The 25,675-nt window shown below is 52.0% G+C and overlaps 2 protein-coding genes and 1 long non-coding RNA gene across 4 annotated transcripts in view; 1 reads left to right on the top strand and 2 right to left on the bottom strand.

The window, feature by feature from the left end:
* Positions 1-254: 254 nt before the first annotated feature.
* Positions 255-9,037, bottom strand: ITPKA (inositol-trisphosphate 3-kinase A). Its single transcript, XM_006066232.4, has 7 exons — positions 8,077-9,037; positions 2,295-2,391; positions 1,997-2,213; positions 1,652-1,856; positions 1,312-1,413; positions 946-1,017; positions 255-855 (listed from the first exon to the last, which is right to left on the bottom strand). Exons 1-7 carry the CDS (start codon positions 8,563-8,565, stop codon positions 652-654), a joined length of 1,386 nt encoding a protein of 461 aa, XP_006066294.1. The 5' UTR covers positions 8,566-9,037; the 3' UTR covers positions 255-651.
* On the top strand, positions 9,037-11,693 carry LOC123328105. Of its 2 annotated transcripts, XR_006542878.2 has the most exons (4): positions 9,037-9,481; positions 9,595-9,709; positions 9,959-10,089; positions 10,526-11,693. It is a non-coding gene; the product is annotated as an uncharacterized LOC123328105 (long non-coding RNA). The 2 variants fall into 2 exon arrangements; XR_006542877.2 differs by having other exon boundaries at positions 9,959-11,693.
* Positions 11,694-16,336: 4,643 nt separating this feature from the next.
* RTF1 (RTF1 homolog, Paf1/RNA polymerase II complex component) overlaps positions 16,337-25,675 on the bottom strand; it is a 47,209-nt gene continuing 37,870 nt past the window's right edge. The window contains exons 8-18 of the mRNA XM_025295881.3: positions 25,163-25,340; positions 24,163-24,245; positions 22,922-23,009; positions 22,706-22,813; positions 22,045-22,122; positions 21,394-21,515; positions 21,163-21,220; positions 20,649-20,726; positions 20,087-20,182; positions 19,256-19,367; positions 16,337-19,022 (exon numbers count right to left, since the gene is read on the bottom strand). Coding sequence (XP_025151666.1) covers positions 18,916-19,022; positions 19,256-19,367; positions 20,087-20,182; positions 20,649-20,726; positions 21,163-21,220; positions 21,394-21,515; positions 22,045-22,122; positions 22,706-22,813; positions 22,922-23,009; positions 24,163-24,245; positions 25,163-25,340 — 1,108 coding nt within the window. The 3' untranslated portion in view covers positions 16,337-18,915. The remainder of the gene's footprint in view (positions 19,023-19,255; positions 19,368-20,086; positions 20,183-20,648; positions 20,727-21,162; positions 21,221-21,393; positions 21,516-22,044; positions 22,123-22,705; positions 22,814-22,921; positions 23,010-24,162; positions 24,246-25,162; positions 25,341-25,675) is intronic.

The following is a 25,675-nucleotide window of genomic DNA, read 5'->3' on the forward strand; positions in this document are numbered from 1 at the left end:
TGATATGTGGAGCTAGAGGCCACCCCCACCCACAAGGTGTAGGTGGGGAATTGAAATTGCCTCCTGCAGGAAGCCTTCTCTGGATTGCCCTTACCCCAGTAGCATCCTCCACCTGGGCAGCCCCCAACACTACACATGCCTCTGACAAAGAGCTCTTCTCATAGACCACAGTGATCTGAATGCACCTGACAGATGCTAGGGAACCAAGAAAGAAGGGACCAGAGGGAAGGAGGGGATGAGCCCAGAGTCAAAGCTGGTGTCTTTGAGTTTTATTGGGAAGAGGAGTCCATTGTAGTGTGGGAGTTCAGACCAATAGATCTAGTGCCTGTGAAACAAAGTTCTTTATCTGGCTTCTCTGGAGAGGTATGGAGCCCCCTCAGAAGAGCTGGGCTGAAGAAGAAGCCACTTACCCCGCTCTCCTCCTCCATACCCCGCTTAATGAGCGTCGCGGCTCTAGGAACACTGGGGCTTGTAGGGGGCCAGGCCCTGCGTGTGCATTGTGTCCCACAGTGGTTGGCACTTGTCCCTACAGGGCGGTATGCACTGCTCCGCATCGCGGGGTTTCAGTCTCTCTTGCCTGCATGCATGGTGGGGACGCAGGCGCAGCTCCATCTGTCAGACCCTCAGGTCAGCAGGGACAGGGGCCCAGCCTCATCTCTCGGCTAGGCTGGCCAGGATGCCAATGAGATTGTCCAGCCCCAGCAAGTAGCCGTCCTCTCGGTTGCCCTCTTCCCAGGGCCGCCGGTGGTCCAGGGTCTGGCCGTCAGGGAGGGGCGTGGTCTTGCCAAAATCGATGAGCCACACGCCGGCGCGATGGCAGTGATCATGCACGAAGAGGAGCGAGCTGCCGATCACCTGCCGAGTCCCCCACCGTCAGGCCACGGTGGAGAAGCCCTCCACCCTCTTCCCTCACAGACCACAGACACGTGAGCCTGCCCTTCTTACCTCGTGCCTCCTAAAGAACTCAGAGACCTCCAGAGTGTCCCGGATCTGCTGCAGGCGGTTCAGATACCTCCTCTGGAGAGGGTGGAGAAGGGGAGGACAAATTAAATACCAACTGAACCTCTGCGATTGTGAGATTATGAAGAACGCCACGATGCATGCTTGGCTTGGCAAATACCATGGTGAAGAAGGCGCAGGCCCCCACGTGGTGCGCAGCCCAGAATTGTTGTAAAGCAATAACAGCGCAGTGCGATAAACACTGGGATGGGGGTCACGTATGGAAGGGTGTTGCGTCAGATGACCTGACCTGGGGGCACCCCTCGGTATCAGGCTCCCCAGCATCTCAGGGTTCTGGGATCCCACGCTCACCAGCACTTCCGCATCCCCTTGCACAAATTCCTCAAAGACGCGGATCACCTGCTCTCGGCTTCGCGTGGTCTTGAAGTCTGTACTGCAGGAGCCGTCGGCTTTCTGTAGAAGGTGGGCAGAAATCGTCAGGGGCCACGTGTGCGCCCAAAGGGAGAGGATCTGGCTAGCGCAGCGATACCTCCCGGGACGTTGAATGCCAGGGACAGCGAGACGGCCGCCAGAGGGTGCCTCTTCCGGGGGCAGTCGGGGTAGGAGGTCAACACGGAGGACAGACACCGCACAGTGGGGCTGGGGCGAAGGAAGGGCCCGGGAAGTACAAAGCGACGCGGGCCTGGCCCACCTTGATGCCCTCGATGCGGAAGCCGAGAGTGGTGCTGGAGCTGATGCCTTCTCGCCACTGCATGTAGCGCGGCTTGGTGACCGCGCGCTGCGCGTGCTCCTCCTCGGTGGGCGCCTCAGGGTCGACTGCCAGCATCTTCTTGTACATGTCCTTCCGCAGCTTGGGCCGCTCGCGGGCTTTGGTCAGCTCCTCTTCCAGATAAGTCCTACGGAGGCGCAGGGAGCGGCGCGGCGTGAGCGGGCGCACACCGGAACCTAGTCGAGCACCGCCTTGGGCACGCGTAGAGCGCTCATTCCCGCCCTGGGCCCTTTACTGGTTTCCAGACGCCCCGCAGGGCACGCGTACCTGACGCCCATCTTGCAGTCTAGTACGCAAGGCCCATCGAAGCCGTCGAGCAAGTCCTGCAACTGCAGGTAGCTCTCGCCGTCGCGCTCCACCACGCCGTGGAAGGCAGGCACGCAGCCGCGTAGCGCATCCGCCATGAGCCGCGCCAGGCAGTAGCGCTCCGGCTCCGAGCTGCGCTTGAGGATCAGTCCGCTGGTGCCCGCTGCCTTGAAACTCCCTGAGGGCAGACCTTGGTTAGTGGCGCCTAAGTCCCTTCCTCCCGGCCTCCGCCCCGCACCCGCCACGGCCCAGTGCTCACCCGTGTGCCCCGCCAGCTGCACCCAGGCGTAGCGCTTCTTGAAAGGGCTCATGACCGGCAGGTTCACCATGGTCCGGATCTTCTGCCAGTGGCTTTTCTGAAAGCGACACCACCCGGGTCTGCCAGTCAGCGTCTCAGCAGTAAAGCCATCCTTCCTCTGGAACATGGTCTCGCCCCGTCCCACCCTACCCTAAGCAGCTCGTGCCTGGAGCTTCAACGATTCACTCAGGGGAAGTTTATCGTGAGCCTGTGTGGCGGACCCTGAGACAAGCGCCTGGAGATGATAGATATCCAGTGTGCTGAAAAGAGCCCCAGCCTTAGCGTCAGAAAGCTCAGTTCTGCTGCTCCACAGCTGCATGGACAGGTTACGGAACTGCTCTGTAGAGGTTCTAGGACTTTTGTGAGGAAAACAGTCTCGTGATGTTAAAAAAAATGCAGATTTTCAGGTCTACCACAGGGAAACTCTGAGCATTGCACTTTTACCAATGCCTCGGGATATTCTGGGGCTTGAGCAGCCTCTGAGTTCAGTTTCTTCAGTTCCCCGTAAAATGGGGAAATAACCACTCCCACCAGGTTGTTGTGAGTAGTGGTAAATGAGACTTGAGTGTGACAGCCCCCACTCCCAGTCCCATTCCTTGGTGTGGACCACTACTACCTGCACAAATCTGGATTATCATTTAATACTTGGGACCATTGGTTCCTCTCATTTAGGGAGAAAGACAAACATGGAAACAAATCATTACACAGGCCCAGGGCAGGGAGGCCAACCTGGTAGGGCCTGAAGAAAGAATGGCTTGGTGCTCCCCAAGGCTCTCTTCCTATCCTTAGATGCCATCTCACTCCCTACCAGTTGACCAGGGTGCCCCAACCTGGACCCAGAAACCTGGGTTTTGAAAATGGAATACAGAGGGGAGGGTCTGTCATCTTAGATGAAACTGAGAGGGAAATTGAGATTTTGGTGTACCTTTTGCCTCTTGACCGTTGCGTCTAGTCTGAGATCATCTGATACTCTAAACTTTTTCTCTTCCCACACCAAGCTCATCACTCCTGTGTCTACCCACTGGAGCACACAGGTTTGCTCATCTAAAGAGTGTGTCTGCTGCCTCCTCCCAGGGCGCCTGCCTTTTAGAGGAATGACATGTGTGCCTCCACAAGGCTGGACCCCAGGAATCCAGCTCTCACTCAGTCCACCAGAGCGAGAGGGGGAACTGGGGTGGAGGCTTAAGCAGAGGAGGCTGCTGACTATAACACCACTTTCATGGGGAGGAGATGGGAGTCAGTGACACAGTACTGGAGGGGGGAGTCCGAAGTTGCTTCCAGTCTTGGCTCTGTCACTTTCTAGCTGAGTGAACTCAAGTGAGAATTTCATCTGTGTGAGCCTGTTTCCTCTGGACCTAGCTGTTGCCATAACACAAGCCACCATTTACTGACCGCCCACTGCACACCAGGCTTTTCATCTCCAACAGACAGCATTGCTCCTGCTTTCTTCCCAAAGTCCCTACATGGCTCAGTAGGGTGTGATCACATGTCCAATCCCCAGAGATCTGGGGGTGTAGCCAGAAGCAGCCCACTAGAAGCATGACATCTCTTTCAAAACTCCCTTTTTCACTCTTTAAATACATACAAGGTTTGCATTATGCTGCATAATAAATCCAAGTTTTATTATAAAACTCTCCCACCTCCGAATCCTCAAATAAAATTCCAGGAGGATGTATGTGCCAGGTACATTGAGTGGCACATCCTATACCCTCTTCCCCCACACTCAGTTTGAAATTCATGATGCTGCTGCACATGCACAGTAAGTGCCTGAGATGGTAACTTTTGCCATTTTACAGAAGGCAATCAAAGTTCAAAGAGTTAACATTCCTGCTATCCCTGCTTCCAGCTGGCCTCCCAGTCTCTGCCCTAAGCTCAAGTTCAAAACCCACCCCCACATTCCAATTGTCCCAGCAGGTTCCAGAGGTCAAATGGACCCTGTATGAAAAAGAATTTTGTATAAGATGAAGCAGTTTGCAGCCACAAGGCAGTGTGTTTTGATCTCTGGGGAAACACTGAGATCTGCCTGGGGACCCCTCTTTGTTGGCTGGACACCTTTAGTTTATCCAAAGGGATGGGTTTAGTGGTGGGGCTTCAGGAAGCTTTAGGGACTTACTGGCAGAATTTGGGGGGACAGTGGGGCCAGAATGGACTTCATTATAGGGTTCATCTAGTTCTGTAGCCACCCCAGTAGAAGATGGAATCAGCCTTGGGTTAGGTGAGATGGGAGAACTGCATCATCCTTTCTTCTGCGATCATGTAGGAGCAGTGAGTGAGGCTGGAAGGTGAAAGGTGGAGCTGGTAGAAGAGGATTTAGTACCTGCAGTCCTGAGCTACTGTCTCTTGAGTGATGTGTGATAATATAGCATTGGCTTGCTCCCAAACTGAGATAACATCGGGTTATCTCTCCACTCTCCCCACCCAAGTTTTGTGAGATCATATCAGCCAAGAGCAGCAAGGACTAAGGTTGTTTCCAGCCATGTGGGTTACAGAAGGCTTTCAAACCCGTTATGCCATTTGAGCCCTTGCAGCCACCTTTTGAGGTTGGTTGGTAATGACAGGATTTAGTTCCTCTGCCAGTAATGGATAGGGTCAGATATGGAAGGAGTTGATGCAAGCATCATGGAATTCTGCCATCTTCATCTAGGGAGCTACCTCCCCCAGGGAACATAATGCATAAAAGATGCATATATCCAGAATGGTTCTTGGGGAATCATTCTTTGGCGAGTGGGTGGGGATTTTGGCACATGAACAACAGCAGGGAAAATATTTTTGAGCAGGTAAGGCTTTTATTGTGTGAATATCAGAAAGCAGATTTATTATGTTACAGAGTGAAACCTGGCTGAAAAAAGGGTTAAAACCCCATCGCCTGGCCCAGGCAAATAGAAGTCTGAGAAAGCATCTCACAGCAAGAGGCTACCCAGACACCTTGGGACAAAAAGCTCAGGAGAGCTGACCATGTGAGAGTCTTTGACGAAGTCACAGGAGGACCCTCTGATAATTCTTCACCCATGAGGCTGGACAGGGAGCATCTCTTTCTGGGCAGAGCTTAGCTGAATACTAGCCTCAGACCCTCCTTTGTCTGAGCTCTATTTAGAAGCCCTGAGGACTCCAGCTTCTTGTATCACACCAGACACTCTGTGTATCTTCTGCTAGAAGCCCTTTGCTTTCTTTGTCTTTGGTATTCATCTCCCCTCTTCCTGACTTCTATGCCCTACCTCCAGCCATCCAGACTCTGGCTAAAGCTCTCTACTAGCCCAACCCCCTTGCCATGTTCCCAATACTTTATCAAATAAGCACTCGTGGTGGTGGTGGTGGTGAGAACAATCAGTTTAAATTTATAAAATGATTTGCACCAAGGTATAAGTGACCCACGACTTCACCCTCCCAGGGGCATTTGCTTTTTAAAAAGGAAGTCTGTTAACCTAAATTCTGCTCTATAATTAGTGAAAAGTGAAGTGTGGGAGTTCTGGGCCCAGGACAGGATGGCATCCAGGTCTCCTTACCCATCCTGGAGCACTGAGAGAAGAGAATCAAATGAACAAGAGTCAAACAACCTCTCTTCTGCTAGAGCAACACCCCCAAAATTGTTTTAAGAGACAGACAAAGCCTAAGAATGTCATGCCAGCTGCCCTTGGGGACAGGCTCCCAACTCCTCTCTTGGCCTGTATGGTTTTTCTTGCCAGTGACTCGTCCCTCTACCGTAGGAAAGGAAGCAGGAAGGAGGCAGGCTGCCCAGTCCCAACTACCTTGAGGGGGAGCCCAGCTCCAGACTCTGGGCACACAGTGTGCGGCTTCTAGAAAGAAGAGGTGAAGGATGTACACAAGCCTCGCAAAGGCTTCCCGCTATTCACGTTATCCACCCAGGCCGGAGGTGTAAGGGGCTGGAGAGCTGAGAGTTGAGGAGTGCTGCCGCAGTACCCTTCTCCCGGGCGCATCCTTCACGGTCAGCCAGCCTATGGGCTCTGCTTCCTGCCTGGGGAAGCCCTAAAGGCAGCCTAGGCGGGCGCGCTGTGCCGCTCTGCGAGGCAAAGTCCGAGCCGGGCCCTTCCACGCGGACGCAAGCGGCCTCTGTCAACAGCCCTGGCTTATCTGCCACCACCGTGGCTGTTTGCCTTCGGGGAGGCCCCGGCGGGCTGGGGGTTGGGAAGGCCTGGTACTCGCAGCCTTGGAGCTGGAAGGGCCCTCCACAGCCATCTGCTCCAGCTCCTGCCGCGCAGGGTGACGGGGAGGCCCAGAGTGGGAGAGGACGGCCGAAGACGCCCAGGACACAGCTGCGACTGGGCCCCGGAGTCTTGACCCCAGCTGGCCTGCCTACGTGTAAGCAGTCCTGGGCCGCAGGTACTCCTCCGCCTTTAGCAAGAAGAGTGAAGCCGGGGGCTGCCCTCCTGGTTCCCTGCCTCCAGCGCCCGCCTCTCAGCTCTCAGAGATGTGAACGGGGGGAGCGTTGGGCCCACAGTTACTGCTCCGGATTTTCGGGGGTAGGGAGGGAGGAGTTTTCTCTGCCCCTCATCACCGCCTCAGAAACCCTCGGGCGGCACCGCCTCCTTTCAGGGGACAGGGTTACACCAGAAATGTCAGGGGTCAGGGGTACCCCTAGGGAGGAGAGAGGGACTCCCCACACCCTCTGCCTGGTGTCAGGGTGGGTTCCTGCTCTATGAGACTTTTCCCTTTTCCTTCTTGTGTCACAAACCAAGTCGCCCTGAGGATAACGTAAGTCTCAGGGGTAACTGAATCACGGAGCCACTGCAAGCCATTACAGTGACTCTCGCGCCTCGTCCAATCCGAGCGCGGGGGGAGCCTAGGTCCCGCAGGCCCGGCCGCCCCGGCGCACGTCCGCTGCTCTCACCGCCCTTCTGGGCAAGCCCCGAGCCACCAGAGACTGAGGGCGCCCTTCGCCTCTCCCTCCACTTCAGGGACACTTGCATAACGTGGATCTAGAGCAACTCCTTCTCGTTGACCGCGGATAGTTATTTAAAGTATTTGGCCTTGATTAAAACAAGGGGGACAGGACGGCTATCCTGGGCGAGGCACGACCTGGAGGGGCAGGCACGGGGAATGACTGCACCACACCCTAGCCTAGGTTATCAAAGGGTCAAACCTGGCCCCAGAACATCCAGGCTACCGGGGGCGGAGATCGGCAGACTAGTCCCACCCTCTCAGCCTCAGTTTACCTCCCCCCACCCTCCCCGGCCAGAATTAGGAGCAGCAAAGCGGAGGAGGGCAGCGTCCCGCGCCCCTCCCTTGCCCGCGTCCAAGCCTGGTGCGGGCGCCGGGAGCAGACGGCGGCAGTTCGCGAAGCGGAGCCTGGAGCTCGGCTCCACTCCCACTCAGGAGAGGGAAACCGTGGCAACGGCAGGGGTGGGGCGGCGGCGCGGGAGAGGGGGCGGCGGAGAGGGAGGCTCGTCCTCACGTCTCGGCGAGAGTTCGCCGGGCAACGCTAAGCCCCTCCGATCCCTCCAGCCATCTCACGGCCGGCAAGTTACGCTGCCCCGCCGCCCCACCGGTCTCCGTAGCGGGTCTCGGGGATTCCTCACTCTCTTAGACGCCCCAGGGCCCGGGTCGCGACTCGCCTGTAGAACTGGAGTTAAAACTGTCAAGGCGAGGGGTTGGCCCGGCGCCTCCTACCGACCCCACTGCCTAAAGAGGGAGAAGGGGGCTCTCGGGGGAGGGTGCTTAGGGCGGGAGTTGGTCCGCAGCGAGCTCCAAGCAGGTCCCCGCTCCGGCCCCGCCCCGCGGCCCGTACCTGACCCACGTCCTCGCCCGCTTCCAGCTGCACGTTGCCGCGGCTCCGGCTCTCGCTGTCGCTCAGAAGATCGTCCTCCGAATCCTCGGGCAGCGACGAGGAGCCAGTGGAGGAGAGCGACGAGGTGGAGAGGCGGCGCGGCTGCTGCAGGTGCGACGAACCCACAGCCGGGAGCCAGCTACCCTCCGGCTCGGGCGGCCCGGGGCTGGCCGGGGGCACGTCCGGCTCCTCGGCCGTCACAGTCAGCTGCGGGATCACTGGGGCAGGGGGACCCCGCGGAAGCCCGTTGGGGACCTGTCCCCCTCGCCGCTTGGCCCCGCGAGCCCGGGGCTGCCCGGCGGCGGCGGCAGCAGCGACTGCAGCGCAGCGCGCCTCGAAAAGCAGGCGCAGCTCCCCGACGCTCCGGCGCGGAGCCCGTTCCAGCCCAGGGCTGCAGGGCCCCGCGCCTCCCGGCCGCGCCATGCCCGTCGGGCCCCCGGGCAGGGTCATTTCCTGGTAACAGAGCCGCGGCGGAGCCCACCAGCCCGCGGCGCGGCGGGCACTGGAGACGCTCGGCGCCCCCGGCTCGAGACTGCCCCGAGGCGGAGCCTACGCCTCAGCCCGCCTGGGCCCCGCCTCGGCCGCGCCCCCCGCCCACTCCTTTCACTTTCAGAGAAAGCGCGGGCCTTCCTGGGCTCCTGCCCAGCCGGGAAGGCTCCCTGTTGCTCCGGGGGTGGCCGGGAAGCCCAGGCCTCCTGGATATACAGAAAACCCGGGCCTGGCCCTCGCTGCCTCTCAGTGCCCACCTTCGCTCGGGAAGGCCGGAAGGATTGCTCCGCCCCACGCCGCGCTCGACACCCCAACTCCACAGGGATTCCTCCAGGAATTCCTCCAGGGCAATTCCAAGGGCCCTGACCCCGCGGGGGTGGAGCTGCTCCAGCTTTCGCTCTCGCACCCGGTCCCCTCGGGCTCCTTTCCTCGTTCCACCCATTCTGGGCTAAGGCGTCCAGGTCTCGGGGGCTTTTCCCCCTTCTTCGGCGCGGAGTTCAAGGCCTTCGGCTTCCCCAGGAAGCTTCACCCCAGGGCGTGTGCCCAAGTGGGGACTGTGTCTTGGGAACTAGCTGAGGCTTTCCCCACTCCCTATCCCCGAGGCTGGCAGAGAACAAGGTCAGGGGGCGGGGCCTCGATCTCTCCAAGTTTTCCTGGCGGAGACCCGGCCAGCATCCCAGGCTGCTGCCTGGCGGAGGCTGGGGTGGGGGCGGCGAGCCCTTCTTCCTACTTTCCTTTTGGAGTTCAGGGCTTGGAGTTACTGTGGGGCTGGAAATAAGTCATTCCTCCTCCTTGAACTGATTTTTCTTGACAGGGTTGTTGTCCACCTTACAGGATTGCTGTGAGAATAAAATGAAAGATGTGATATCTCGAAATGGTAAGAATAATTTTAGTGTGGGCGGGACAAAGAGCCAGCCTCAAGTTCACCACACTCCAGATGTGATTTTAGGCAGTCTAGTCACCGTTCTAAGTCCATTTTCTTACTTGTAGATGTAGGTAAACCTCACCTGACCCACAGAGTTGTGGCTGTGAAACTGGGAAGAAAGTGCTGATGTTGGAGAAGGATCTCATACACCACAGCGTGCTCCTCAGTAGCATCGTTGTGGTAGGTCTTTGGCCACTTTGCGTGTTAGTGGTCAACTGAGCTGCAAAGGCTGCTTTGAGTAGAACTCAGCATTTCACAATATTTCCTATTTTTTCTCCAAATGCCATGAGAGAGAATCCCTCATTGGGGATTCTGATGCCTAGAGATTACTGGGGGACCTGTGGGGATACAGCCCTCTGAAGGATGGCCTCTGAGCTGATGAAGACAGAAAGGAACTCTTATCTTCTTTCCTTATCTCCCTTCATCCAGAATTCGAGAATGGCCCAGGAGGAGAGACAGTGGGTGCCTTCAGCAAAGAAGAAAAGGGAAAATCCCTAGGGAAGAAAGATTGAGTGGAAGAAAGAGTGGGAGGAGGGAAGAAAAACCGAAGAAGTGAAGGAGTAAGAGAAAGAAGGAAATACAGGAGTCTGAATACTCAAGTCCTCTGTGGAGAACCTGGGAAGCCACATGGCTACCTTCTCTGGGGCACAGAGGTTTGGAGGAGCCTGGGTGTTTGTGTAACGGGTGTACTTGAGGGCTTGAAGGACCAGAGACACCTATGTCTCCTGCACTCATTTCTTTCCCTCAGAGCTCCCCTGGTTAGGGGGGAGCTGGGAAGGTAGTACTCTCAGAGAGGGGACTGGGGGCAAAACCAAAGTGGAGAGAGCCAACAAGGACCTGTTAGAACTGGAAAGGCGGGAAGGGAAGTGAGAAGAGGGAATATGCAGCTCACACCCGCCCAATGGATGGGCAATGTTGGAGGCACGAGCAGGCTGGAAGCGGTGTCATCCTGACTGCCATGAGGAAACTCAGGGCAATTCCTTTTTCTTGTATCAGGAACTTGCCCAAGGCAGGCCACCAAAGAAGAGCTCTTTGCCATACCTGCTCAGGCCTTCCTCCCTGGAAAGGTAAGGACAAACCTTGGAATGGGTATTGAAATGAGTTAATTTCATAGATTTTCAAGTGGGAAGTACATTTATATGCCTCTACCATCCTCACAATACAGCAGAAGTAACAAAGAGGTTAAATGATTCAGCCAAGGAGGTTAAGGCACTTGTGCAAGGCCACACAGTTAGGTGGTGGAGTGTGCCCTAACTTCTATTCTTGTGCTATGCTCAGTTTCTTAACATCTTGTAGTTCAGTCCCTAGATCCTTATCCAGTGAAGGCAGAGTCTGCCTCCACCTACCACAGGCAGAAAACATAGGCACAATCCTGGGGCAGGGCAGAGGGGTCCCAATACAGCTGCGGGACAAGGTCAAAGGATCCTCATGTCCTCCTAGTTGAGCCAGGAATGACCTTTCAAATGCTGGAATTCTGTTTTTTGCCTCAGTTTTCCCAGTCCTTGAAATTGAGTAGATGAATATGAGTTAGAGGGGTGTGGAGAAGGTCAGTCTGGCTACAATATAGGCGTAGGAATGGCCTCTTTTATGATGCAAAAAATGGATGTGTGGGGGCCAAGAAGATTGTTTCAAGGTTTTGATGGTCATTAGGTGGCTGATCTGAGATTGGCCTTGAGAATCCCTCTGCCTTATCCACAAGGTCAGCTACATGTCTGAGAAGAGAACTGATCCTTCTTCTTGTGGCTTCTTTGTTCAGGGATCCTCCTATACCCTAGATGCCTGCATCCTGGGGTGTCTGAGTCTTCATCCCTCTCTGTGTCCTTCAGGACTTATCAGGCATGGGGGCTACATCCCTCCTGGGGGTAACTACCCTGGGGCACAAAAGCTGGGGAAGGGGTGCATAGAGATTGAATGAGAGGTTTCTGGTTTATTCCTTAGTCTGCCTCACTTAGCTCTGTGCTTCTTATGCAACTCACAGTACAGGACCATTGGCCCCAGGGGCAGGAGCAAGGTCACTACTCACCATCTCTATGCCAGCTTCTGCTTCCCAAGACCTCTGGGCAGGGGCTCTCGCCTTGGAGAGAGAGGATGAGTGGGCCACCTGTGTTTTTTTTTTTAATTAACTTTATTTGGATTTGCTGCACACAGGCTTTTTCTGTTTGCAACAAGCAGGAGCTACTCTTTGTTGTGGTGTGCAGGCTTCTCATTGCAGTGACTTCTCTTGTGGAGCATGGGTTCTAGGGCACAGGGCTTCAGTAGTTGCAGCACTTGGGCTCAGTAGTTATGGCCCCTGGGCTCCAGAGCACAGGCTCAGTAGTGGTGCACGCAGGCCCAGTTACCACTTGGCATGTGGGATCGTCCCAGACCGGGGGTTGAACTCATGTCTCCTGCACTGGCAGGCAGATTCTTTAGGACTGAGCCATCGGGGAAGCCCCCACCTGTTGTTTTGAAAGCCTTTCCAGCAAGAGCTGAGCTTCCATGAGATGTGTGTGCGTGTGTGTGTATATGTTGGGAAGGTGGGGGTGGCATATTTTCCTTTAGGCCAGGTGGTACAGGTTCTCATTCAAGTCAACAACTCCCAGACATGCTCTGTGAGGCTTAGTGTCCTCCAAGGGAGTTTCTGACCCCAAGATTCCAATATTCTGTGACCTATGACTCATTTGTCATTTATAGAGCAAATTAACTTTCATTAAGCAGCTGCTATGGACAAGGCATTGTGGTAGGTGAAAGGGACGTAGGAATGACCCCTTACTAGGGGCGGTGGCGCATCATTTCACATTGTCTTTTGAAGCAAGGAAATGAGAAAGGACACAACAGAAAACGGCCCCAGGAGATTCTGTGCTTCCAATGCAGGGGGCGTGGGTTCCATCTGTGGTTGGGGAACTATGATCCCCACATGCCACACGGTACAGTTTTAAAATAGAAAAGAAAGAAAACAGGCCCCAGGATGCTAAAAAGCTGTATTTACTGTTTCCAAGGAACTTTCAGTGAGACCTTGGTTTTCAGCTGCTTCCTGTAAGCCATTCATTCTCCAACCCTGGTCAGTCTGAAGCCCTTTTCTGCCCAGAGCATGGTAGAGACAGTGCTGAAGTTTTTGCCAGAGCCAGGGTTATTGCAAATGGGGAAGAATTGGTGTTCTCCTTCCTCCTGGAAAGAGGAGTGAACAGCCATCTTCACTTGACAACCCCAGACCCTTTTCCTTGCCTCTGGGTTTCTCCTCCTCCCCATGCAATCTCTGACCCTATAATTGATACAATTTGTGGAAATATCCTGGGAATATCTTCTGATAAAACTTGGGACCTAGCAGCATTCACTGACCCGCCACCCTCTGCATCACCCTCCTCCAAAACAGTCAAAATGTGTCACCACACCTGTGTATGCTCAGTAAGAACATTTTCTCTTCTGACACACTTCAGAAACAAGGTTTCCCATCCCTCCCAGGAGCCTGTGTTCCTGTGGTTCCCCCTCCTCCCTCTCTCTAAAACTCACAACCCTCAGAATCTCTGCCAGTGGCCAAGGGGAGGCAGAGGGGACTGGTAGTGTCTGACGTCAGGGATGCAGTCTTTCTGTCCCCCACATCCCTACCAGGGTACCTCCAGATCTTTCCCCACCCCAGGTGGGCGCATCCGCTAATTATATTAGTGATCTCTGCCTGCCAGCGTGACCTCCACCCGGGGTGCGCAGAGAGCCTCCAGTGGCCAGGTGGAAACAGGAGCCACTAGGAAGCGGCGCGCAGGCCTCAGGTCCATGGAGCTGATGCTTGCTCCTCCTCGGCATCAGTCGGGCGCCTCAGGCAACCCGCCAGGAGCACCGAGTAATCTGAGGCCCCAGCTCCCAACGGCGGGTGGGGGGCGGGTGTGGAGAAGCCGCCGGGGCGCGCGCCCGGCTGGGGTCCACGGTTGGAGACGTGCATGGCGAGCGCGTGCACGTGCAGGCAGTGTGATCATCGCCCCGTGGGGCACTCGGACCTGGACTCCAAGGTCAGTGAGGTCGCGAGTGGGCGAACAGAGGCCGAAGCTGTTGACTCGTCGGGGCCGTGAGGGGATAGCTCCCATCTGCCACAGCCGTTTTACTCGCGGACTCAGGTTGAACCCATATGACGGACAGCTTGGGCTTCTACTGCAGGCGGCGTAGCACCGCCGCATCTCATTCCTGCGTGCGCTGCGGTCTGGGGACACGATAGAGGGGAGTGGTGGGGTCAGAAATCCCAGAACTCAGTCAGCTGGTCTCGCCCCGCTTTCCTCCACTGCGTTTATTGGGCGTTAACTAGATCCCAGGGTGGAGGTGGAGACTCACAGATAACAGTACTACAGCGTGGTGTGTGCCGCCCTAGGGAAGCCTAGGTGCTCCCAAACCGGAGCGGGAAGGGGCAATCAGGGAAGGTTTCCTGGAGGAGGTGACCTTTGAGCGCTGAAGGGTGAAGAGTAGTTCTCCAGGGAAAAATCAATGGGGATAGACTTGTGCTTCAGGAGAGGTGGATGTGTTGATGGCTGAGCAAGATGTGTTCTCTGCATGAATTTAGCGACACAGGGTCGTACGTTTGCGCCTGCTAAGTCCATTCAGTCGTGTCTGACTCTTTGTGACCTCATGGACTGTAGCCCACCAGGCTCCTCTGTCTATGGGATTCTCCAGGCAAGAGTACTGGAGTGGGTTGCCATTTCCTTTTCCAGGGGACCTTCCCGTCCCAGAAACGAACCCGCATGTACTGCATTGCAGGCAGACCGTTGAACCACTGGGGAAAATGCAGGGCCATGGACAGCTAAAAGAGACAAAAAGTGATATTCTGAAGATGCTATTAAGTCATCATGAAACAGATTGGAACTCGGTTGAACTTCTTTACACTCATTTTCCAGTTTGACACGGTTTTTGTGTTTTAATTACTCTCTGTGGTGTTGGGGAGGTGAGGCCTCACAGTCTTTCTGAGTCCCCTGGGGCAGTGGTGAGGTGGAGGCCTCCAGAGCCAGTGAGGGCTGGGAGCAGGAGGATGCTTTCAGAACGACCATCAGTAAAGAGGGTGTGTGTTGGGGCTGCAGAGGATATATAGCAGCAGCAAGTTGGGACCAAAAGGCAGCTGTCCTTCTCTGGACAGTTCTCCTGGCCAGCCCCAGTGATCATTGGAACCTCCATAGGGAGACAGAGTTTCTTGACCTTCCTCCCACCCTTCAACACACACACACACATGCTCCTAGGTGGGAGCCAGCTAAGTCTCTGGGCCAAGTGTACACACACACACACACACACACACACACACACACACACACTCCTAGGTGGGAGCCAGCTGAGTCTCTGGGCCAAGTGCACACACACACACACACACACACACACACACTCCTAGGTGGGAGCCAGCTGAGTCTCTGGGCCAAGTGCTCCAGCTTCTGGAGCTTCATGCCCTCTGCTGGCACTATTCTGTGCCTTCTGACCCATTCCATCACACTGCCCCTTCCACCCTCACCCCTCCACTCTGCTCCAAGTCTCTCCTGTAAGGCCTAATGGCCTCTCTGACAACAGCACTTACTGAACCTTTACTGGGAAAAGGAACACTTAATCGTGAACAGGCTCCAGATAGATTTTATGTTAAAGATGAGGAATGGGCTCAAAGAGTTAACCAGCTTCAGCCCTAGGTAGTTAAGTGGTGGAGCTGGGGCATGAATGCTGCACTGAGCCCACTTACCTTGTGGCTTTTAGGCTCTCCCTCAGGTCCAGAGCATAATCTGGAAGCCCTCAATATGCCTGTGCTGCACTGGCTAAGCCCCTATTCTGGGCCAAGAAACTGGCCCTAGGGGCCAGCCTGGGGAAGGCTGGGAAGGCAGACTGCCCCTCTGCCCTCACCCCCTAGTGTTGCTGCTCCCTCCAAACCTCTCCTCCCCAAAGCAGTTCAGCTGCCCACTTTAGTCAGGTAAGTCACAGGAAAGTATCTGAGCTGGAGGCCTGTGACTTCCCCATTCCTGAACGCCACTACCATGAGATAGCCAATAGACCCTGCACCCCTCTCCCTTTTGCATTCCTCCACCCAAGGCAGTCACAGCCAGTGGCTGCCTCATAGCAGAGAACCCTGGGAAATAACTAGACAAGGCTGTCCTCTAGGCTAGACTATAATCTCTGCTCTCTAGGGCCCAGGAAGCCCCCTGCTTCCAACAATCAGGTGGCTGGTGTGATAGGGAGTTTAAGAAAACCTCATTAGATGCAGTTGCTAGGTGAGCCCCAGGGACCCACCTCTCCCAACATCAAAGGCAGGCCTGGACTGGGCTTGTACCATTGCGTTTGCCACCCCCTACCTCCCCAGGTCTAGAAAGGTTTGAGACACAGCCTCATGTAGTGAGGGCAGGGAGCCTTATAGATGTCCCAGCTGGGGCCCTAAGGGAAGGATATCAGTATTACTTCCAGAGCCATACTCACAAGCTCTGGGTCCCCCTTCATGTTCACGACAGGCAGAAAACAAGTTAACAAAGAAATTATACCTCAGCCAACTGAAAGCTGTAGGAGGGCGACACTCTCACTAGGGTTAGGCAGTGTATGAGGGGCCTACCTGGTTCTGTTAGAGCTTGTTGGTATCTCCCAACGTAGGAAGTAAACTAGGCCAGTTGGAGGTTGCCTTGGCTCTAGGCAACCAATGTCTCAGGCTTCTGGGGAACTGGGTAGCTGAACAGTTAACAGCAGCCACTTTCACTTGGGGGTGGTGGTGGTTCAGGGCTAAGAGTAGGGGGAGGGAGGGAAATCAAGCGAGAGAGGCTCTCTTGGACTTTTAAAACATAAACTTCGAGAGTTGCCACTCAGGATGCAGTCTTTGGACTAAATCTGACTCCCTTGTTAAAACAGGGCATAAAGTTTATTTACAAATATCTGTACAGTTTGAGTGACAGGTCAGGACTTCACAGAAACAAAGAAAACAAAAGCATTCTCTTTGAAGGAAAGCTGTAGGCAGGAAGACTTTCCCTGCACCTGTCAGAAGCAAGACAGACAAACAGACCTCTATACATCATGAACTCGGTATACGGACATTGGCCTTTTTGCTTCTTGGAAGGAAGTGAAAAATGTATAAAGCAGCTTTAGGTGCCACACCCTTCAACACTGAAACCACCTGGGGGTGGGGTGGGGCTGGAGCAGCGGGCCCCTGCTGCCTTCCCCAGCACAAGCGGCACCTCGAACCTCCAAGCAGCTCCGCTGGTGGGATAAAGCCAATGTATTACGCCTGGTCAAGATCTCAGTTCAGAGGCCCTGCCTCAGTTGAGACTGTAGACAAGTCCTCAGTCTTGATTCCAATCACCAAAATAGGCTACTCAGGTGAGAAGTTAACTGTCGGTCTTCTTTGGTTGGCTCTGCTCCCTGCTGTTTCTGGCGTCTCAGAACGAAAGTTTCAGCAGCTGCGTGTGGGGAGGTAGTGGCACAGTGGCTACAGTGTGATGCAGTTTTAATAAAAACTTTATTACACAGCCATAATGTAACCGACACGTCTCCAAATCCAAAGGATACTAAATACAGATCTACATGGTGGATCAGAATGTCTCCAGCAAATTATATGGATTCTATCATTTCGTGTCTTTTAAAACAAGAAAGAAAAAGTCCAAGTTTGTCATAATACGAGAGGTCCCAGCAGCCTCCAGGACTCTTCTGGAGTCCAGGCAATGTTTAACAGTCTGTGATTCCACATTTACACAACAGTCTATAAGAGTTTTGGTCAGTGGACTCTTCAAGTACATATGGTTTTAATGAGCCGCCACCACTCCTCTGCCCAGCTCAACTGTCACAGCCACCACGTGGCTGTGTTACAGTCATATCTATCCATTTTACAGTCACAATTCTTTTTAAAAAACATTGATTGCTGCTTTTCTTTTTAAATAAAAAAAGTGTAAACTAAGTTAAAGCAACACTGAGGCTCTACTAAACCCAGAAGAGTTACCAAGTTCCTTTTGTTTAAATACAACTTAATCCATGATTTCCCATCATCCCACTTTCTTATAGAAAGTAGGGTGAAGAGATCCAAGGCAGGGCTTTGAGATTCCTCTCCCTCTTGTGGGAATCAGCGGCTCTCAGCTGTTCCTTTAGCTTAGTTCTTGTTTTATATAGTCAGCTGTACTTTGTTCTGAAAAGATTTGTTAAATGCCACTTTTATTTACACTTGGAGCTTTACACCTGAGAATGATTATCAAGCAGTCAGCTTATCTCTTTGCAAACATTTTATAAAGACATACATACTTCTTTGCTGGCTTCACCCTAGCTGCACAACAATATATATGCTTACCATATATATGTATACACACACACAGAACTGCACATGCTTGTAACATCTGCAACCTATTTCTTTGTGTTCGTTCTCTCCACATTCATGTTGAATACTTTTCTCTTAAAAAACAACAAAATATTATTCTTGCTGAAACGGCAAAACAGAATCACTAGGAAGAGACAAGTACATGGGGCGGGGAACAGACACACTCTACATTCAGCCAAGAAGCTGTGGGCTGAACACATGGGCTGAGCAAGACACCTGTACCTCCCTAGTACCTAGCCATGGGCTTCCCTCCCACCTGCCAGGACACAGCTGACAGGGCAGGGGCCAAACTGGGGAGATTTCTCCGAGGTGGGAGGGTGATGGGAAAGAGGAGGTGGGGGAGAAGTTACACAGCTACAGCAGTCAGGACTGTTTAGTAAGAAGAATCACATTTAATGAGTTTCTTTCTTGCAGTTTCAGATGCTCAAGTACAGCTGAAAAAAATCTGAAACAGCTATAGCCCCATGACAGACAGATACAAAGAGTACTGCATTTTAAAAAAATGATAAAAAAATCCACACACTTACAGACACATACACACATACACACTCTCTCTCAAATAGACCCCCCTCCCTCCCCACAAATGTACACTTTTTGGAATTAAATTGGGTTTTCAAAACCCTTCTTCCGCAAGATCGGAAGAAGAGAAAGATGAGAGAGAGGAGATGGGACTGTGGGTGCCCAGCCCCCACTCCCCACCAGGGCTGGGGGCCAAATGTTCAATGGTTGGGCCCAGGGCCATCCTGCACAGGATGCTGCCCAGTGCTGCTGCTGGGGGCTCCAGCAGGAACCCCAGCTCCACGGTAATACTGAATGCGTGCAGAGTGGCCAATGAACTGTGGTTTAAAAAAAAAAAAGAAAAAGGCAAACACAAATCTAAAGACATGGATAAAGCCCAAGAGAGCCCAGGTTCACATTGGGTGGGTCCTGGGGGGTCGATGGAGATGTTGCAGACCAGGGAAGTCTATACAGCAAATGGTTTATATTACAGATGACTGGCAGTTTAGAGTCTCTTCCCAGTTCCTGCTGCTCCAGCCCAGTGAGGGCAAATCAGAGGAAAGGAGGAAAAGTGGGACACTGTGATGGGCATGCGGGGTCAGATGCAGCAGGCTGGGCGCGCTCAGATAAGCCCTCGTCGTTTTTTGTAGTCTTCCAAGTTCAGAGATCTCCTCGGAGCTCCATCCTTGGCTGGCGGAGCCTTGGAGGTGATGGCCAAGGCCTTTGATTCTACAGGAAAGAAGAGCAAACCGGCATCTGAGGCCCCCCGGTCTTGGGCTTCACTCCTCCAGGTAGTGTCCCTGTTCTCTCTCAAGACGGACCTGCAGCCTATCTTACTCCGGCCTCCATAAACACAGGTGACTAGACATCCCCATTTCTTCCCCAAAGCAGGCCTCCTTGTTGGCTGAGAGTCATGGAGCCACCCTGGTCCTTGGCCATGACCAATCTCTACCTTCACCTACCTGAGCTGGGGACTTGTAAATCAATCTTCACGTCGAAGTCATGTACTTTGAACAAGTCTTCTGAGAGATCACTGGCTGATTTAGAATTCAAATCTTTATCCTTTCCCTGACCCTGCAATGGGAAGAGAAAAACTAATTATAGAGGGATAAATGCAACTGGACTTCAAGCAGCAGCAACCACTAATGGTAAAAACTGCTGCTCAAGTTCATTAGATCTTCCTATTAAAGACTCTTCTGATTTCTTCTCTCAGAGGGAGGGCAGGAGAGTCCACAGAGGTTTTATTTCTGAGCCTGAGAGGAGGGGGAGGGAAGGTTCATGGCTGTGGGTGAGGGCAGAAAGGGTAGGCTCAAGACAAAAAATACCCCCTGACCCAAGATCTCCGGAATTTCTGGGAGTTTGGGCTCCTTAGGAAAAGGCAGAAAATGGCTTCTAAACGGGCAGTTTCTCTTGGTTTAACATTTCAGTTTACAAGGAGCTTTCACTTTTACAACTGTCTCATCCTTACATATCATCTACTCCTGATTGTCCTATGAGTTAGGCAGGGTATATAATATTACCCCATTTACATAGGAGAAAATGTGGATTAGAAGGCTAGAGGTCAGCTGCCTAAAGCCACAGTCAGGGGTTTCATGAAGTAGTGGTGTTGGGCTCAGAACTTATGTCATCTGACCAAAATGCAGTAGCTGTTTATTACATTTGTAAATAATGAGGATGAAGAAAGGACTGCAAGTGGGATGCCAAGTTCCTCCAGGTGGGGACAATCAAGCCCAAACCAGGAAGTGCCTGCTCTGGTGTCCAGGCCAGTGGCCGAGCTTCAGTGTTATACTTGCCTTGCTCATTTCCTTTGGAGCATCTGGTAACACTCCAGAACCGTATTTTGCGTTCAGCTGGGCCAATATGGCAGCTTGAACAGCTGGGTCTCTGGACTGAGAGAACAAGGAAGTTATTTTAGAGACTTTTCAACACTCACACAGTCCCACCACCAGTTTCTATCCCACCTACCACCACTAACACAAGCACCACAGTAGGCCCATCAGCAGTCCAGTGGGGTTTTCCTCCAGGCTACAAAAAGGGACAGTTAAAAGCTTTGAAGTCCAGCCCAGCCAGGCCCTTGCCAGGCGACCTAGCCTACACGTTCCTCATTGTGCTGCACTGGTGAACCTGCCCTGGCAGCGCACGTTAGTCCACAGGTTTCTAAAGTCCATGCCAGGTTTTTACTACCCGTATGTCCTACAGTGAGATAAAAAAGGAAGCATCCAGACCCAAGTGTTTGAGGCAAGCAAATCCCACTAAGACAACATTATTTTTAACTTCCTTATTAATCTCCTAATGGAATTCATTTATGTCCCAGAATCTAGGTCCTGACTAAATATGTCCTCTTTAGGCACTCACATTAGAAACGATGGTAGGTTTACACTGTCGCCTGGTAAAGGGATCCATCTGTTGGTTTTTCATGTTGTGACTTTCAGCCTGAAACAGAGAGCATGTATTACAGAACTCTATCTCCTGCCCGCCCACACCTCTCATTTATCATATGCATACGTATAAGTAACAGTCTTTGCAAGGCCCTGAAAAAGTCAGAGGCTGTCTATTAGCCTTTTCCCTTCAAGAACACCAGAACAGATTATGAGAGCAATAACAAAAACAACAAAAAAAACTGGAAACTGATAAAAATAAATATGTGTGGAATAGAATCTAAAGATGGGGAGGGGTTAGCACAGAAGACTGCTGCTTTTTATTATAATACCTTACACAGTTGTATGTGTACAGACAGACTGTGTGTGTTGTGTACATGCTACTTTAATAATTAAAAGAAAACATACTTAGGTGAGATACAGAAAAGATTACATGTTGTTTTATTAACTAAAACTACACTTAGTGATCCAGATCAAGCTGTCTCACTCACCACAAGGGCCTTCTCAGACTCCACAATGTTCCACTCCCGGTTCCGCTGGTTGATGTAACTGCGGGGTGAGGAAGAGGGATGAGTCAGCGGGCTGTGAAAGGAGGGCGGGAACCCTGGTGCCTGACCCCAGATATGTGGAGCCACTGGAGCACAGCACGTCCAAGGCCACAGCTCGCCTGATAACTGTGGACCAAGGATAGGAGCCCAATCAAAACAGGTTCTGAAGCACACCTGATAGCAGATATGTTCTTGGTCCGCTGGCGGTCCAAGGCCTCTGCTCGCTCCTCCAGCTCGTTCAGCTGGTCTTGGATTTGTTTGGCCTTGTCCTGATCCCCCAGGTCCTCAGCCATGGCCTGTACACAGAGAGATGCATGAGATTTTGGCTATGACCGGCTTGGTATCAAGTGTCCCCTTCCTTCCAACACAGGGAAAATATCTTACATGATGAACAAATGACAGGAGGTGTGAAGGAATAGCAAAAACAAACACCTCAGAACCCAGGCCCCGCCTGGCTAACTCACCCTAACAAGGCTCACCCCACCCTGACATGAAGAATAGAAAGCCACCTGCCACGGTGGGGCTGCACAGTATCAATCGTCTATTCGGGCCCAGTGCTGATACTGCCCTGGGGCCTATCTTATTACACATGAAACTAAAGTGACGAGGAGGGGAGGAGAATGGAACGGGCAAGATCAGCTTCCATTGAGAGAAAGGAGAACAGCCAAGGGATGCTGCCCAGATGCTAAGAAAATCTGTGATGCTTACAGTCAAGCCCTGCATTTTCTCCCAATCCTGCCACTACTGACTTGGCAGAGGATGAACAAGTCTGGTTTCCGTATCTCCTTGCAGGACAGGGAAAGAACTTCCAACACAAGTCCTCACCTTTTCCTTCAGAAGCTGCGTTTTCTTCATAGCATAGTTGGGTGGAGCTTTCCTGAATCTTTCTTTCTCTTTTACAATCTGTACCAGAGAGGAGACACCAGCAGTGAGGTATTCCTAAACTACTTTTGTAGGCAGGACAGGTGAGCCCATTGTGGTGGTAAGCAGATAGTTAAAAGAGGGCTGCTCTTCCTATGGCAGTGCCATGCCCCACACTCAGAGTGAGTTCATTCCAAGGGGTACTATGCTGCTTCCAGGGTCCCAGAGATTCTTCCTGGCTAGCGCAAAGGAACATGCACCAATAAACAGCAGCAGCCCAAGGGCCTTGTACTGTAAGGCTATCCAGTGTCCAAGAGAACAGAGATCAAACAATTTTACCAAAATGTCTTGGAGAAAGGAAACTCTTGAAGGACCAAGCCTAGCAGAAGAATAGAGATCCCTGAGCCCTGAATCTACTTTGTTAGGCTGTGACTTCAAGTGACAGTGTACAAGAAAATCCTGATGAACTATAAATTCTAAGGTAGTAATAACAGAATTCCCTCTTCCTCATGCAATAGTGGTAGAGCCAAAAATGTCAAAATACAGGAAAGAAAAGACAGGCATGATCTTCTCTAACACTTGGCTCTTGATGAATCTCCAGACTCTGGGATACCAGGTTTCTTACCTCTTCAATGTCCTGGTCATTGAATTTATAATTAAGAGCTTCTTTAATAGATAATTCCTTCTTATTGATTTCATCTAGAGTGGGCAACTGCATGCCAGCAGAGAACATCTGGACCAAAACGCAATAAAAGGGTTGTTTATAATAAAGAATTTGGAAAAGAGGCTCTGTCAATATTTTCATGAACAACTGCTAGGAAGGTGCTGTCTACTCACTCACCGCTTCTTTCCACTTCATGAATTCGCTCTCAGTGAACTCTTGGTTTGAGACAAACTCTAGGCGGAACACTCGCTGGTCACTGCCGTGCCTGCATGAAAAAGAGACAGCAGCTTCAGGAATGGCCATGTTGACTGCAGCGCCAGCAGATCAGTCCCAGCAGACTCCACACTGCCTGTCTCCAAGGGCCTCCATCTTGGCCACCCTTTAGAATCATCTACGAAGATTTACAAAACTTCCAATGGCAAGGCACCACTCTAGATCAACTGAATTAGAATCTCTGGGAGTAGGAACCAGACACTGAAATAACACAAACAACAACAAAAAACCTTCCAGGTTGTTCTAAAGAGCAGCCATGATTAAGCATCAGCGTGAGCACTGGAAGCAAGTAGACTTAGCCAGTGCTTCAAAAGTCCATCTACAATAAAATCGGTCACAGTCAACTGGCATCAAGAATATGAAATGTTACGGAGGTATCCCAATGACAAGGAGGCTCTATCCCTAGAGAGAAAGAACACTGCCTTTCTACTGATCCCTGTGCCAGCCACGTGAGTCAGTGCCTGCCTCACAGGGACAGTCACCCTTAACATGTCATGACTACTGCCTAACCCAACTGGCTCTTTTCAACAGTCCAGGAGAAATGATGGGAATGGGAGAAGAGAACAGAGAGACCACAGAGGCCAAATAAGGCCAAGGCAGAGGTGTGTCTGTGACCCACTATCTGCAGTGACCTGGCAAGCTACTTCTACTCCTTCCCATATGGGGCCTTTAGAATTTTCAGGCTCCCAGCAGGTGGGGACTTGTGTATTTTGCTCTCACCTCTATCCTGATGCCTACAACTGTGGCACGTAGCCAGCACTCGGTCAACATCAAGTTACTGAGGCACAAACTAAATCCAAAAAGGTGGCCTGGCTTGTGAGAGATCAGGTTAGTTGGTGATGGAGCCAGGACCAGAAGTAAGCCACCTGGCCACACTCACTGAGGAACGCCTGCAGGACCCTGGGAGGAGCGGGTCTTGTGATCGTCTTCCTTCTACGTGTTCCAGCACTCAACATCCCCTATGAGACAGCTACCCCCTACCTTCCCTATAGGCAAAGGCGGAACACAAGTTTCCCTCCAAGCCCCTGGTGGGGACAACACAAACAGTCTTATAAGAAAGAGAACACTGGGAGCAAACAGCAGCCCCAGCAGGCCATGCCTGTTTGCAGTGGGAACAGAATAGGCCACGGAAGCACCTCTCCTACCGTAGCTGTAGCCCTTTGTTTGTTCTGGTGCCACCAAGCTGGTAAACTTTGGCGGTTTCCACAACACCCGTGATCTCAGCAACCTAAGTGAGGACAGAGACACCAGTTACAACACACTCGTTCGAAGTCCTCCACCCCACCCTCTGGCTTCATCTGCCTGAGTGCAGATGAGTGACCCTAAACTGAGAGGAGCCCCACAGCTTCAAGGTGTTCTGGGCACCGTTCTCAGGCTTAGGACTCAGACAGCAAAGCACCTGTGCCCAGAGTAAGTGAGGATGCAGTTAGCCTGGTGGGGCCCGTTGGCAAATTCCCCTCTAACTTAATTCTGCCTTATTGGGGGTGCACTTGGCTTTCACAGGTCAGTTTTATCAATCAAATGTGAAGACCATGATGTTTGTTTCTGTTGCCAAGGTTTCTGGGATGTGGCATGGCCACTGGTCCTCACACAAGGGGGTGAACACAGGTTAAAATCAAACAACTCAGAACAAAACAAACAAAAAAAGAAAAGAGAAAACAAACCAACCAGCTATGTTCTTTCTAGTCATCCAGGCCACAGAAGCAGAGCTGGAACTTACAAAATAATCTCAATAGGTTGGAAGGTTTTGTTTATTTTTTAAACCTCAATATAACTCCCTGTTCCAGAAGTCACTTAGTATGTAATGTGGAAATTTTTCATTATTTTTCAAATGAATAAATCTTCCAGATTACATAACTCCTGACAAAGACTTCATAAATGTCTCCTGTCTTGCTTTTATATGGAAGGATACAGAAAATCATTCTAAATCTAAACTTTTGGGCTCCAAGTACTCTTCCTGGCAGCAGGTCAGCTTGATCCCTGGTTGCCTCAGATTGTGGCTAATCTAATGAAATCTCAGCTGGAATCTATTTTCCCATCAAATGGTAGCAGAAAAGTGACAGGTCTGTTCAGCAGTTCATACTCTTAGCCAAGAATCATTATATTTAAAACATCCTACAACTGTCCAAGGAAAGAAATACTAACCCGGTAAACTGGTTTGCTGTTGTGGTTTCCAATGCCAATCCGTACAAAGCATCCTGTGACTGTTTTAGCGAAGAAGGGCATATGACACCAACGTTCCAGCTTATGCCGTGATAATCGAACACGATTCAATTCCTCTGGTAAGGAGACCGGTTGTGATTTTGGAGGGATCTCTTCTTTTCTGTGAGGAACAAAGGACGCTGGGAAAACTGTTCATTGTACTAACAGATCAAGGTAAATAAAAAATACCAACTTCTTAAAACTTAACCAAAGTATATGTGATTTCATACAGTAGGAGAAATACATGAAGCAACAGGAAAGTGGGACTACAATCCTGTTCCTAACCAGGACTGTGAACTGTCTCGAATGAGGCTGCCAGCCCAGATAACCCACTATCAGAGAAAGAAAACCAAGGGAAGCTCTTGACCAATCCAAGGGTGACATGAAGGCAATTCCCACCTGCCAAATCTTGATGAAATGTTCAGGGGCGCAGCCTACGAGCCAAAGGCAGAAGCC

The sequence above is a fragment of the Bubalus bubalis genome, chromosome 11 (genome assembly GCF_019923935.1).
Source record: "Bubalus bubalis isolate 160015118507 breed Murrah chromosome 11, NDDB_SH_1, whole genome shotgun sequence".
NCBI lineage: Eukaryota > Metazoa > Chordata > Mammalia > Artiodactyla > Bovidae > Bubalus > Bubalus bubalis.

Excerpts from the sequence above, each read along its gene's own strand:
- ITPKA (XM_006066232.4), bottom strand. The coding sequence starts at position 8,565 with ATGACCCTGCCCGGGGGCCCGACGGGCATGGCGCGGCCGGGAGGCGCG. Across the intron at positions 1,857-1,996 it reads GACTGCAAGATGGGCGTCAG|GACTTATCTGGAAGAGGAGC; the intron begins GTACGCGTGCCC and ends GCGCCTCCGTAG. Across the intron at positions 856-945 it reads AGTTCTTTAGGAGGCACGAG|GTGATCGGCAGCTCGCTCCT; the intron begins GTAAGAAGGGCA and ends GGGACTCGGCAG.